The 13361-nt window shown below is 47.1% G+C and overlaps 7 protein-coding genes across 7 annotated transcripts; 4 read left to right on the top strand and 3 right to left on the bottom strand.

The window, feature by feature from the left end:
• Positions 1–265: 265 nt before the first annotated feature.
• On the top strand, positions 266–1639 carry CYBJADRAFT_174246 (uncharacterized protein; the record flags this gene model as incomplete). Its single annotated transcript, XM_020216555.1, has 1 exon — positions 266–1639. The coding sequence occupies one exon, from the start codon at positions 266–268 to the stop codon at positions 1637–1639; it is 1374 nt and encodes a 457-aa protein (XP_020069424.1).
• On the top strand, positions 1574–3344 carry CYBJADRAFT_168690 (uncharacterized protein). The gene has a single exon (XM_020215465.1). The coding sequence runs from the start codon at positions 1947–1949 to the stop codon at positions 3306–3308; it is 1362 nt and encodes a 453-aa protein (XP_020069423.1). The 5' UTR covers positions 1574–1946; the 3' UTR covers positions 3309–3344.
• MSH6 (mismatch repair ATPase MSH6) lies at positions 3337–7242 on the bottom strand (the record flags this gene model as incomplete). The annotated part of the gene is made up of 2 exons (XM_020216912.1): positions 3337–7003; positions 7232–7242. The coding sequence occupies 2 exons, from the start codon at positions 7240–7242 to the stop codon at positions 3337–3339; spliced, it is 3678 nt and encodes a 1225-aa protein (XP_020069422.1).
• Positions 7243–7297: 55 nt separating this feature from the next.
• On the top strand, positions 7298–8597 carry CYBJADRAFT_153350 (PICOT family protein). The gene has a single exon (XM_020213404.1). The coding sequence runs from the start codon at positions 7416–7418 to the stop codon at positions 8178–8180; it is 765 nt and encodes a 254-aa protein (XP_020069421.1). The 5' UTR covers positions 7298–7415; the 3' UTR covers positions 8181–8597.
• Positions 8281–9618, bottom strand: RAD24 (Rad24p; the record flags this gene model as incomplete). The annotated part of the gene is made up of 1 exon (XM_020213780.1): positions 8281–9618. One exon carries the CDS (start codon positions 9616–9618, stop codon positions 8281–8283), a length of 1338 nt encoding a protein of 445 aa, XP_020069420.1.
• A 295-nt stretch (positions 9619–9913) lies between these two features.
• Positions 9914–12216, top strand: CYBJADRAFT_163564 (JmjC-domain-containing protein; the record flags this gene model as incomplete). Its single annotated transcript, XM_020213779.1, has 3 exons — positions 9914–10240; positions 10430–12061; positions 12178–12216. The coding sequence occupies 3 exons, from the start codon at positions 9914–9916 to the stop codon at positions 12214–12216; spliced, it is 1998 nt and encodes a 665-aa protein (XP_020069419.1).
• Positions 12217–12428: 212 nt separating this feature from the next.
• TMT1 (trans-aconitate 3-methyltransferase) lies at positions 12429–13280 on the bottom strand (the record flags this gene model as incomplete). The annotated part of the gene is made up of 1 exon (XM_020212874.1): positions 12429–13280. The coding sequence occupies one exon, from the start codon at positions 13278–13280 to the stop codon at positions 12429–12431; it is 852 nt and encodes a 283-aa protein (XP_020069418.1).
• Between the last annotated feature and the right edge of the window lie 81 nt (positions 13281–13361).

Below are 13361 nucleotides of genomic sequence, written 5' to 3'. Positions count from 1 at the left end.
TCAATCAAGCACTGAAGAGGTGTAACAATGGTTAATTGTTACAGCAGTTTACAATTCGGTCAATTGAGCGATAAATCGGAAAGTCGAATGCGAAGGTCGGACGTCACACGCCGACCTGCTCAAAAGTCCGACGCCATGCCCGTACAATCTGCCAAGAATATCCATATAAAAAAGCCCGCTACGCTGTCATCTGCCGAGAACACCTTGTTTCTTATTTTGATTACCAAGCCTGGAAATTACACTGGGACACAACTCGAAGTAAGCTATGAGGTTGTTGGTGTTGACATTTCTGCTCACTGTTGCCTTTGGTGATATGTATGAGACGTGTATTTCATTTGAGGCTGATGATAGGCCAAGAGGAATCTACATTGAGAACCCCCACGAAAACGACACCTCGATCCTTGTGTACAATAGGGAAGACATTGGGAAGACCAATATTCCAGATTGGGTTTACACTGCCGGGCCGTTGCTTGAATCAGAGGAGAGCTTTGGACTCTGTAGTGAGCTCAATGTGACTGAAGGTGTGTGTGATGGTCCAGCCGGTACTTTCAACGTGAAAGTCACAGGTGACGGAACACCACATGACTGGTTGAACGTTGTTCTGCGTCAAGGTGAAGGTGTCAAGTACGATATCAACGAAGAGGGAAACTACTGTGTTGTTGCTTATAGAAATTCGGATATGTTTTACGATGAGATAGTTGTTAAAGAAGTTCATGGCCATGGGTTCCTCTCTAGAAGAGATTACAGAGTGTTCCAAGTTTACCAATTACAGTTGGTGCTGCTGATTGCCACTGCTGTTGCGATGTATCTCACTTTCCAAAAGAACAAGAAGAGCTACCTTGGTGATATATTCCAAGATTTTGTCACCTTGATGGTACTGCAATTCGCTGAGGTTATTGTGTTCAATGTCAAGTTTATGATAATGAATACCAATGTGAACTTCTCCAATTCGAACAAGACTTTTGACATCGATCATTGGTTACCAAAGATTTTTGAAAAGCTTGATTTACTGGTCTTGTACAAGCTCTCACGAGGTGTTTATGGATACGGCAAATTAAGCAGACAGCAACTCTCGATTCAGCCTATCTTCGTCTTATGTATGGTTTCCTTTGCTGTTTCCGAAACGGCATTTGCCTTCCATGGGCTCGTGTACACCAAGCTATCTAAAGTTTTTGCAAATATTATGATGAGCCTTTTGGGTGTTATGAGATACAGTCTATGGGTTCCAACATTATTTCTCATATTTGAAAATTCAGATATCACTTTCAAGGGAATATTCAACCCTGTCCACGCCAACAAGTACTTTTTAACTAGAAGGGTGTTGTTTCTCGTTCCTTTGGCTCTAGAGTTCATATCACGCCTGGGTTCCAACGTCGTCGGTAACATCATGAGGGGCGACGAACATTTCCAACGGGGTGATTTCAGAGCACACCAATTTGCGTGGGATGATATTAGGTCAACTTTCCTAGTCACAATGTTGGATCATATGGAGGACTTCGCCCAAGTGGCTGTTCAATGGCTGCTTCTGTACATTTGGGTTTGGAAGCCAACAAAGATCGACCTTGCTGAACAAGAAGCGTCTACAGCTGTGGAGTTGGATGACATGATGATTGGTGCCGGAAACTCCAAGCTTGCATGAGGGAATAAATTACAAATTGTATGATCATCACTCAATTCGATTGGAGACACTGGCAAATTTGAAAAGTTATGAATACATTTCAATTTTAACTCTCGCCTCAAAGCGCATTGCATCAACGCACCATGCGCTGTGACGTATGTACATCTTAACTTTAAAAGCAGATGAGATTATATAAGCACGCAGTGCTGTCCGAACCATCGGGCTGTACACTTTGGGTATTAATAGGGCAAATCCGTATAAATAAGCCGTTAATCCTCGTTCTTTTCCTTCCCGTATCGCCTCAGAAGAAGAACTATATTACTATAATATGAGAGTTCTCCCATTGGCCACGTTAGCACTCGGTGCACTTGGTGCTGTTATACAAAATTGCGTTGGTTATGAGCCTTCCGACGGACCCAGAGGATTATACATTGAGTCCAATGAAGAGGATACCTCCTTGCTGGTGTACCATATCAGAGATTCTGCCAGAACCAACATCCCAATGGTTGTTGATGATGACATATTGCTCATGGAGGTTGACGGGTTTGGCATTTGCTCGCAGAAGAAGCTGTCGCAAGGGCTGTGTGATGGTCCTGTCGGCACCTTTACCGTCAAGGTGATGGATGGTGAGAAGCCTCAGAGCGCAATCTTGAACCAAAGACTGATGAAAGGTGAGAATGTCACCTATCAGATCCATGAACAGGGTATATTCTGTGGTATTCTTTATCAAGAGGCTGAAAGCGTGAAGGGACTGTATGTCCAGGAGATCCACAGCTATGGATATCTATCACTTGCTGGCCACGCAGAGGCTAAAGTATTCCAACTCTTGATAGCACTGCTATTCATCACCCAGCTGGTTCTCATATGGACATTCAGAGGTGATAAGAAGAAGTACATTGGAACCATCTTTCAAGACATCTGTGTGCTCCTTAGTCTGAAGGTTTTAGAGATTACATGGAATAACCTCATTCTCAGCCTTTGGAATTTCTATCCAAGACTCTCATTGTTTAAAGTGTTTGACTTTTACATCGCAGTTCAATTCCTCTTCACAATAGGATCCTACATTGTCTATTATAAGCTCTCCTCTGGTGTCTATGGGTATGGTAAACCGGACAGAGAGAGATTGTCTATTCAGCCAGCTTTTAAGAAGTGTCTTGTTGCACAAGGTGTCTCGTACATTATTCTCTCATTCCATCCGTTATTGGAGAAATTGGCACATTTCTATGTTGTCCAAGCTATCCAGATCATCGCCTCTCTTGTGTCCGCATTCATATGGATTCCTATGTTCTACATCATGTACAAGAACTCCAAGATGACGTACAATGAGATTGTTGATCCAATATTCGCCAGAAAGTATCTTCTGTCAAGAAGAGCACTTATTTTCATCCCAATATCACTCGGATTGATCTCCACAGTTGGTACGATGGTTGTGATGGCTGCTGCCACGAATTCGTCTCAAAAGACTGGTGATATCGGAAAGGACTTTAAGGAGAACTTCACAACCATGCTCGAAGTGTCCACTAAGCAGAACATGTGGTATGTTCTTCTCAGCCACCTGAACGACTTCTCGATGTTGGTTGTTCAATGGGTGTTGCTCTTGATCTGGAATCCTAAAACCATTGATCCTTCCGAATTCGAAGACGTTCACGCAAATCAACTCAATGAGGGCAATGGAAAGCTTCAGCTGTGAGAAACGGACAGTTATAACTTCTGTTTCGTTAAATACCATCGATCATACTAAGAATACTCTTCAATGCTCCCACCTTTGTAGCCTCGTTGTACACCAACACACCTTCACCACACCCACCTTCCACGTTAACAAGACCCTTGTCCAATAACTTGGAGAAATCTGATTGCAGACCCAATGGAATGGCACTGGAACTTGCCAATCCTTTCTTCTTCAGCATCGACGTATGCTCAAAGTCCTCAGCAGCTTCTTCAGAACGTTTGATGATGGCAGAGTCAATACCACACATGTTGGCAACGTGCATTCCAAAGCTTCCCTCAGCAGCACCTGGCTCTAGCCTGTACAAGAACGTGATATTCTTTGAGGCTTCATCGACAATGATTGCCATCTTGTAAGGCTGCACCTGTGGATGGCTCTTGAAGCTCTCTCCAAGAGAGGCATAATGTGTTGCAAAGAACCCTAAAGATTGGACGTGTGTCACTATATGGTGCAATACAGCCTCTGCAATGGCAAAGCCATCGGAAGAGCTGCCTCCTCTTCCCAACTCGTCCAGCACCAGCAAGCTCTTTGGCGTGGCATTCTCCAAGATACGTTTGGTCTCTGATAGCTCAACAAAGAAGGTGGATTTCCCTTGCATGATGTTATCATTGGCACCTAAACGAGTCATGATACGATCAACAGGTGTCAGACGAGCAGCTTCACATGGAACGTAGCAGCCGATTTGAGCAAGAATCACCGCAATGCATGTCATCCTCAACACCGTTGATTTACCAGCTGCGTTGGCACCGGTCAACAGTCCCATGTTGGCCTTTTCTCCACCCAAGGTGATGGAATTTGGAATGAAATCCTTCGCATTTGTAAGGCCGTGGTTGAAGAATGGGTGTCTCAGATCGTCGAATCGTAAGATTCCCTGGTCAGAGTCGACAAACTGTGGGCGTACAGCCGGGAAGCCTATAGATTCTGAGGTTTTGGCCAATGAGACCAAACAATCAATCTTTGCAACGATTGAAATTGCACTGTTCCAAACGGCATAGTCCTTGTCGAACTTTGCAAACATTCTAATCTTCAAAGAGTCCTCCAGGATCTTGTGCAATTCCCTGGCACGAGCGATCTCTTTGGACAGGGCCTCCACCTCAGGAGACCACCATCTCTTTGTCTTCTTGGAGGCACCCATCTGCTTCCAGGAAGATGGCACCTTCACGGAGATTGGCATCTCGATGGTGTACAGCTCCTTTCCAAAGTCCTTGTACTCGATCGACTGGGTCTTGAACTCTCTTCTGTATGCTCTAAGCGTGGTGTTCAATTCATCCTCCAATCTCTTGATGTTACTCTTCGATTCGTCATAGTCTTCTTCAACGCCTGAGCTGAGGATGAGAAGTCCTTGTTCCCTCGCTTTGACTCGATCAAAGGCATCTGTCCATTTGGCCAGACACTGTGCAATTTCAGAAGGGAAGCTCGAAACCAAACGGCCAAGGACACCTTTCAAGTCGTCATGAGATGCTAGGATCTTGTAAAGAGAAGCAATGTCTTCAAATCCTTCAATCACTCTTGTGAAGTCCTTCAGTTTAAGCTGACCAGCATGCACTCTTGAAAGCAGCCTCTCCAGATCTGGAAGCTTCGACAGCGTGAGCTCGATGGTGGATCTCAGGTCGATGTCCTCCAGCAATTGATCCACGGAGTCCAGCCTCTCGTCGATATCATCCTTGTGCAACAGAGGATGGACGATCCAGGTCTGTAACAGTCTCTTGCCGAATGGCGTGGATGCACGGTTCACAAGCTTGAACAACGTGCCCTTGTCGGAGCCGTCAAACGAGTTTGCAAAGATCTCCAGGTTCTGTAGAGTCTGTCCATCCAACACCAGGTTCGTCGTTGCCCTGATGGTGGTGTACGTGGAGATGTTCCCCAGAGAGACCAATGACTCGTCAAGTTTCAGTGACTTCAAATACCACAACAGCCCACCAAATGCTGAGAAGGCAGACATCTTACGATCGTTGTAGAAAGCTCTCAAGGTCTCTGGCCATTGCGAGATGTCATCCAGGTCCTCTGCTGGGAAGTACTTGGCTCTCGTCAGAGTCTCGAAGGTGACATCAAAGTCGTAGAACTCCTCATCCGGCTTAATGACGTTGAATATGGCCTGGTTTTGGCAATTGAACTTGAGAATTCTCACAGCCAATGAGCACAGGTTGTCCTTTGCGTAGATCACCTCTTTAGGTCTCAATTGAGAGATCAACGTCTCAAACTTGGTGCATTCACTATCATCTGAGAACTCCGTCATCTGGATTGAGCCCGTGGCTGTGTCTATGAAGGCAACACCAAACACCATGCCAGCTGGGTCATGAGGATCTGGGTCCTGTCTGATGGCACAGCAGTACATCGCCATGTCATCGACAAGCATGCTCTCCTCTGTCAGAGTACCTGCCGTCAAGACACACTTCAGCTCTCTCTGGATGACCTCTTTCTTAGCTTTCGTGCCACTTTCCCTGATCTCCTTTGCCAGCCCGGTCTCCTTCTGATCAACCTTGGCGACCTTGAAGCCCTTTGATATGAAGCTCGTTGCCCAATAGTCAAACGACATCTCTGGAATACCAGCTAATTGCATGTTAGCACGACCACCTCCGGCAATCTTCAGGTCGAACTCGTTATGAGCAATCATAGCATCCTTCTCGTAAAGCTCATAGAACTTTCCCTTCTTGAAGAACACTATACAGTCCCACATCTTGGACTTGATCTCCCAGTACTGCTTCTCAAAAGCCGTGAACTTAGCCCAAGCTGACGGTGGGATATACAGCGTTCTCGGGTCGTAGTCAGGGTCAGTGATGGGACGCTTCTCAGCGTCACGGATATCCACAAGCCACTGGTACCTCTCCTCGTTCTCCTTCGTGAACTTCTGATGCTTTGGAGCAGGCTTGTCCCTTGAGGAAGGTGTCTGTTTAGAGGGAGTCGAGCCGTTTGGCCTGTAACTTGATGATGACGAGAACTGTCTCAGCTTCGACGCACTTGACGATGGAGTGGAGGCCTGGGACTTGGCTGGTGTGGATCTCTTCTTCTGTCTAGGCTTTGTCAGCTCGACAAGATCCTCGTCGTCGTCGTCAATGGCCCCGGAATCGTCCTCAAAATCGTCTGGCACGACGAACGCGTCGCCGTCATCCACGTCAGATTCCTCCTGTACATCCGGAACGAACTCCTCGCCGTCGTCGTCGTCCTCGATGACTCGACGACGCTTGCGTGCTGATGAATTGACCACTGGGGCATCCTCACCGTCGTCCTCATCGCTCAGCTCTGCGTAGCTTACATTCTTCCTGGTTCTTCTAGAGTTGGAGCCACCAGCCACAGGCGCAGGGGTGGGAGAGCTCTGCAACGTGTCGTTCTCAGCTCTCTGCTGTAAGGGCTGCTTCTCTGTCTTCACAGCAGTGTAACTGGGCGTGAGAGGCGTCGCAGGAGTGGAGCTCTTCACCTTGTCTGACAGGATAGACGTGTCACCGCTTGCAAGGCTCCCACAATTCTCCTTATCCTCACTAAGTCCACAGGACCCACCAGTGGACCCACCATTGGACCCAGGCACCGGTCCGGCCTTCACACCAGGCTCCTTCTTTGCTGATCTCTTCGTGAAGAAGGACAGCAGCGATGATTGCTTCATCTTTGCAGAAGACGACGTGTCTCCTTTCTTAGCAGCAGTTGGCCTCTTTGGCGTCGTCGTGCTCGATGGATTTGTCATTGGTTTCACCCTTTGCTGACTCGTTGAGGGTTCCAATTGGAGCGTAGAGCAAGCCAAAACACGTCAAAACTGGTTGAAACGATACTGACGCGTCACTGCAAAGACCTCGCGCACCGCGAGACACGCGTCAGTTTAGTGGTGTCCGGGTGTTTGGTGGTGTCCGGGTGGTGTCCGGGTGTTCATATTACATAATCAGTGTGTCCCATACCACTATGGCGTCATTTTTCCATCCCGCAAGACTCACACCCGCACACCACCATATAAGCTGGCCAAATTTTGCCCACGTTAACACTACGCGGGCAAGCTCTCATTCCATCACCGTGGAAGTGGTCCATAAATCCACTGGAAAGTCAGCAATTGGAGCATAAGTTCGTACACCAAGCATCGTTACAAAGATGAGCGTGATCGAGGTTAACAGCGATGACCACTTCACCGAGCTGACGAGTGACGTCTCGCCTGAGAAGCTCATTGCACTGTACTTCTACACGCCATGGGCAGCTCCTTGTATCCAGATTAATACCGTTTATCAACAGCTCGCACAGCAGAACCCAGAGGTTGCGTTCCTGTCCATCAACGCCGACGAGCACCCTGACATCTCTGAGCTGTTCGAGGTGAGTGCTGTTCCGTATTTCGTGCTTATCAAGAACGACACGATCTTGAAAGAGATCTCTGGTGCTGATCCACAGGAATTCGTCCAGGCGTTGGAAGAGCTTCAACAGGGCACAGCAGCAGGCCAACAGCAGCAGCAGACGAGCCAGCAGGCTCCACTAGCACAGACTCAGGCCCAGACCGCTTCTGCCACTTCGTCACAGCCTCCTGCGGAGGCTCAGGAGGAGGAATCTCCAGAGGCCTTGAATGCCCGTCTCAAGCAGTTGACAGAGGCATCACCTGTTATGCTCTTCATGAAGGGAACGCCAGCTTCACCTCAGTGTGGATTCTCGAGACAGCTCGTCGCTATCTTGAGAGAGAACCAGGTGAGATTCGGGTTCTTCGATATCCTCAAGGACGATTCTGTTAGACAAGGCCTGAAGACGTTCTCAGACTGGCCAACTTTCCCACAGTTATACATCAACGGCGAATTCCAAGGTGGGTTGGATATCATCAAGGAGAACCTGGAGGAGGATCCAAACTTCTTTCAGAACGCTGTAAATGCTAACTAGGTGGTTTGGGTTCGGTAAAAACCCCTCGTCATATAGTGTTATCTATTATAAATTGCAATCTTATAATGTTCGTTAATAATGCTATGTTAGTTAATCTTGTTCAGAAATCAGAGTCGTCAAAATCGTGGGAACCATCATCTAAGTCCTCTAGAAGCTCCAGGTTGGTCAAAGTCTTCTGTAGCGTTGGCCTTTGGGAGATTTGCACCAGTTCTCTTTCGAATGTATCGTCAACGTCAGGTATAATCTGATCTGTATCTTCAATATCACTATCTGTGACTATTGGATCCTCTTCTTCGTCTCCATTATCACCACCGTCGAGGTCTGCAGAAGTGCTATCCAGTTCCATATCTCTGTACTTGAAATACTCCAGGTTATTGCTCGAGCTGGCATAATCAACATCATCATCTGCTGTAGGGGTCTCATCTCCAACTACTTGCTGATTGATGAAAGTGCCTCCCAATCGTTCAGTGATGTATGGCATCTTTGGGAGAAACAACTCCTCAGGAATCGGCTCTATCCCCTTTGCCTTCATATACACAGCTTTGCTCTTGTTCTTAAATGCCAATTGCCTGTTGATCAGAGGCTCCAAATCACCAAACAACTGATTCGAATCTTGGAAACTTCGCAACACGTTGCCATTCTTCCTCAGCTCCAGCTCCATATACTGTGAGACATCATTCTTGACCCTCTGAATTCTCCTTTGCACTTTCCATTCTCTGGGGAAAACAAGTCCCATATTGTTATGTGAAGAGCCAGTGGCTGTAGCCTTTGCTAGGTTTGTTCGAACAGCTCTGGTGGAGATTTCGAGGCTTTCACCTTCAGGAACTATCGTATCTGCTAAGCTCAAGCCATCTGCAACCTCCAATGCAACGCTCAAGGGGAATTGTGACTTGTTCAAACTGGTGTAGTTCTCCAATAGTGCCAGTTTCATTATTGAAGGCCTAGTAATGAAGTCCTTTACAACTTGGTTAGTTGTGACGTTATCGTCCTCATCGCTCTTACTTCCATAGACACACTTGCCTACAGCATGGAATATTGAGAATGGCTGCTCTTTACCGAGGTTCAACGTATTGGCTGTATCCTCATGGTACAATTTACACCAAAATTCCAAAGCTGATATTGCTGATCTTATGTCACCAAACGTTGACAGTTTCAGGATCTCGTCCTTTATCGCATTCGAAGGAATGGCTTGTAGTTGAGCAGACTCACTCTTTACAATGCTATTCAATGTCTTCTTGATCAGAGTTGCGTTCACAGGGTTAAACTTGATCCTGTGGACAGTTGGTGCGTTCAAAAGCTTCTTACCTAAAATGGTTTCAGCGTTGTAGTTGTTCTCAATGGAGTATCCTCTTCGCATGGTCTCCTCATTGGCCAAATCACATTCCGTGATACATATCACCAAAGGAGGAGTCCTTTGGTCAGAGTATGCCCATTGCATCAAGCTTTTCCTGAGCCTTTCCCGTGTTTCTTCGTGGAATACGTTTGGTATATCTTCAACCAGTACGATTGACTTCCTCACGCCTCTTCTGAATCGCACAGATTGGAGGAAATCGTCGAATTGATCTCTATGAGTCTCCAGCGGGCTAATCCATTCTATGTAGGGTATCTGGCCTCCTCTGTCCTCGATCAATTCCTGGGAAAGTAGCTTTATCACTGTGCTCTTTGAACAACCGGACGGGCCTGTTAAGACGAGAATCTTACACTGGGATTCGCCAGAAACCATTGGTTCCAAGATGCTTCGCACATCTTTGAGCTTTCTGTTGTGTATAGCAACCTGGTCCAGTGATCTGGGTGAGTATTTATCGATCCACTGGAGTGATTCTGCTGCTGATGCTGATGCTAATTCTGATATTGATGCTGATGCTGATGCTAATTCTGATATTGATGCTGATGCTGATGCTGATGGTGTTGATGAACGACTCGTCGTTTTTTCCTTCTCTTTGAACGAGTCAGTCAAGTGTGATATCTTCCTCCTCTTCCTCTGTGCTTCCTTCATCAGATATCTCCTCTTTACCGGCGATTCGAACGTGGAACCCCATGGAAAGAAACACAGGAAGGAGGTGAGTGTGAAGTTGAAGTAACACCATCTATACACCACCCGGACACCCAAACACCCGGACATTTTGGGTCCAGAAATGTCCGGGTGTATGTCCGGGTGTTTGCCGACAGAGCCCCATCGTACGGTTCAAAATGACACTCAAAACACCTCTTTAATCCCTCTGTTCCAACGCTTATACACGCTGCTACAGTCATTGTATGGACACATTAAGCCGGTTGAGTGGACAATGAGCACTCCAAGTTACTTCTGCGATGGTGTACCTGTTTTTACCCCATCGATCGAGGAGTTCAGTGACTTTTACGGCTATATGAAGGCCATCAACAGCTATGGAATGGCTGCTGGTATTGTCAAGGTTATACCACCTGCTGAGTGGGTTGAAGCTCTTCCGGAGATTAGTGAAGAGAAGCTGAGGTCCATCAAGATCAAGAACCCCATTATTCAGCATTTTAACGGGTCCAATGGGGTGTTCGCGTCGCAGAACATTGAGAGGCCACGGACGTATAACATCGTGCAATGGAAGGCCTTGAGCGAGGCCTCAAGCAACCAGCCGCCTGCTCCACGGGGTAAACTGAGGAAATCTGTTGATGGCGAGACCCAGAGATGGAACAGCAAGGTGATTAACGGCAAGGTTGACGAGGATTCCATGTTCGAGTCGTTTGAGTACAACATTGACGTTTCTGAGTTCACGCCGGAGAGGTGTGAACAGTTGGAGAGAGTGTACTGGAAGAGCTTGATCTTTGCGGACCCAATGTACGGTGCAGACATGCTGGGGTCGATCTTTGACGATAGCGTGAAGCATTGGAACGTTGCACGTTTACCCAACGTTTTAGACCATTTGGAGGAGAAACTACCGGGAGTTAACGATGCCTACTTATACGCTGGGCTGTGGAAGGCCTCATTCTCCTGGCACTTGGAGGACCAGGACCTGTACTCGATAAACTACTTGCACTTCGGTGCTCCTAAGCAGTGGTACTCGATTCCGAGGGTGTACAAGGATAAATTTGACGTTTTGATGAGAGAACTGTTCCCAGAGGACTCTTCACGATGTCCAGACTTCCTGAGACATAAGACATTCTTAGCATCACCAAGTTTTTTGGAATCAAAGGGTATAAAAGTTAACAAGATTGTTCATCACCAAGGTGAATTCATGATAACTTACCCGTATGGATATCATGCCGGCATGAACTACGGTTATAACTTGGCTGAATCTGTTAACTTTGCCACGGATGATTGGTTTGAATATGGGCTGAAAACTACCAAGTGCCTGTGCATCAGTGACTCTGTGGGGATTGACGTGCCGAAGTTGATAAGGAGGTTTAAAGGTGAAGCTGAACCCGAGATTGAATCGGAGTGTGACCACGTTGTGGAAAGCGATGAGACACCAATTACCTCTGAAGATGAGCACGTTCCAACTCCAGTTATCAAGCTGGTGACACCTTCAACTGCTGACTCCAAGTCTAAGGCTTCGAACGATGCTCTGGCTGTGAAGACAAAGAGAAAGAGGAAAGCATCCACATCGTCGTCGTCATCTCCCGTTGTTCTCAAGAGAAGAAGTACACAAGTGCTTCAGTGCCAATTATGTCCACATACTCTACCACAGAGCTCTATCGAAGATAACAGCATGTTCACACTTGTACCCATAGTTGAATCATTGGAGAATGGCGATGCCGAGACCATACAGTTCTGCCATGCCATCTGTGCGTATCTATTACCAGAAACGTCAATACAAGTGGATGGCTCCAATCAAGTGGTTCTCGGGATGTCAGAGGTCTCCAATGCGAGAAGATCCTTGAAATGTCTCTACTGCCATTCTAAGAAAGGTGTATGTTTCCAATGCACTTCACCAAAGTGTACGAGGTCATACCATGGAACCTGTGCCGTTGCATGTGGAGTTGAACTCCATGCACACGATTCGAACCATTTATGTCGCTTCCACAGGGACAGATCTCCAATGGATATCAACAGCAGGTTTGTTGAAGAGTTGGAAGTCGGTGATATTGTTCAGGTTAAGCTACAGAGCTATTTCCCTGGCGAGGTTGTTTCGAAGAATCTCGGAGAAGGAAGCATCTCTGTGAAGGCATATCCAATCAAGGACAATGACGATACAATCATTGAAGTGCCAATCTCGTGTGTTGCATATCAAGGTGTAAAGAACTCGTTATTCAAGTGTTGATATCACTGATATATGATCAGATCTTTCTAGCAAGTTTAAGCACTGTAAGCCATTCTAACTTGACAGTGGTTGCTGGAGTCCACTTCATCTTCGACTGTAGCTCTGACAAGTATAAGTCCGCGATATCGGCTTGGTCCTTATGAGAGCGTTTCCAGTTGTGGTAGGAGCTCCATGTCTTTACATAATTGCCATAAAATGTCAACGGCATTTCTCTTTTAATACTCAAGGGTGAAGAGGTGCTATTATTCAGAGCATCGCCAGGTGTTCTCTTGAAAGTCTCGACATCCTTGAACTTATCAGCTGGCACCTTAACATCGTCCAGCAGTCCTCTAAGGATATTTCTGCCTGACTGCTCCCAGTAGGGACCCAGCTTTGTAGGGTCTTCATACGTGAACTCCATGCTCAGTCTATCAGCCACTGGGTCGTTGAAAACCGGGTCTGCGTAGCCCCAGATCGCAATGGTCCCGTTAGGCTTGAGCACACGGTACACCTCGTCAAAGAACTTGTCCAATTGGAACCAATGGACACACTGGGCCACGGTTATCAGGTCCACGGAGTTGTTCTCCAAGAAGGTCAGCTCCTCCGCAGGACTCTGCTGGAACGAGATTCTCCCTCTGAGCGAGGGCTCCTCCTCAGCCCTGGACGTCGCAGTCGCCACCATCGTGCCAGACAGGTCAGTGCCGATGACTCGTTTGAAATAACGAGTCAGTGGGTACGACGCCTGGCCTGATCCGCAGCCAATGTCCACCGCAAGCTCATCACCACCCTCGTGATAGTGCACGATGAACTCGTACAGAGAGTCGTCGTAGCTCGGTCTAAACCGGGCGTAGCCCTTGGAGTCGAAGTCCTGATCCGAGAAAGCAGACATTCCAAGGCTTCTTGTTCAACCAGCGCTGTGATATTGCCCTTTACACCAGCCATCATGGAACCCCATAGAGCAAAGAGGCAA

This window comes from Cyberlindnera jadinii (assembly GCF_001661405.1).
Source record: "Cyberlindnera jadinii NRRL Y-1542 unplaced genomic scaffold CYBJAscaffold_11, whole genome shotgun sequence".
Classification (NCBI taxonomy): Eukaryota; Fungi; Ascomycota; class Saccharomycetes; order Phaffomycetales; family Wickerhamomycetaceae; genus Williopsis; species Williopsis jadinii.
This window is presented reverse-complemented; position numbering and strand designations above follow the sequence as displayed.

Excerpts from the sequence above, each read along its gene's own strand:
- CYBJADRAFT_168690 (XM_020215465.1), top strand. The coding sequence starts at position 1,947 with ATGAGAGTTCTCCCATTGGCCACGTTAGCACTCGGTGCACTTGGTGCT.
- CYBJADRAFT_153350 (XM_020213404.1), top strand. The coding sequence starts at position 7,416 with ATGAGCGTGATCGAGGTTAACAGCGATGACCACTTCACCGAGCTGACG.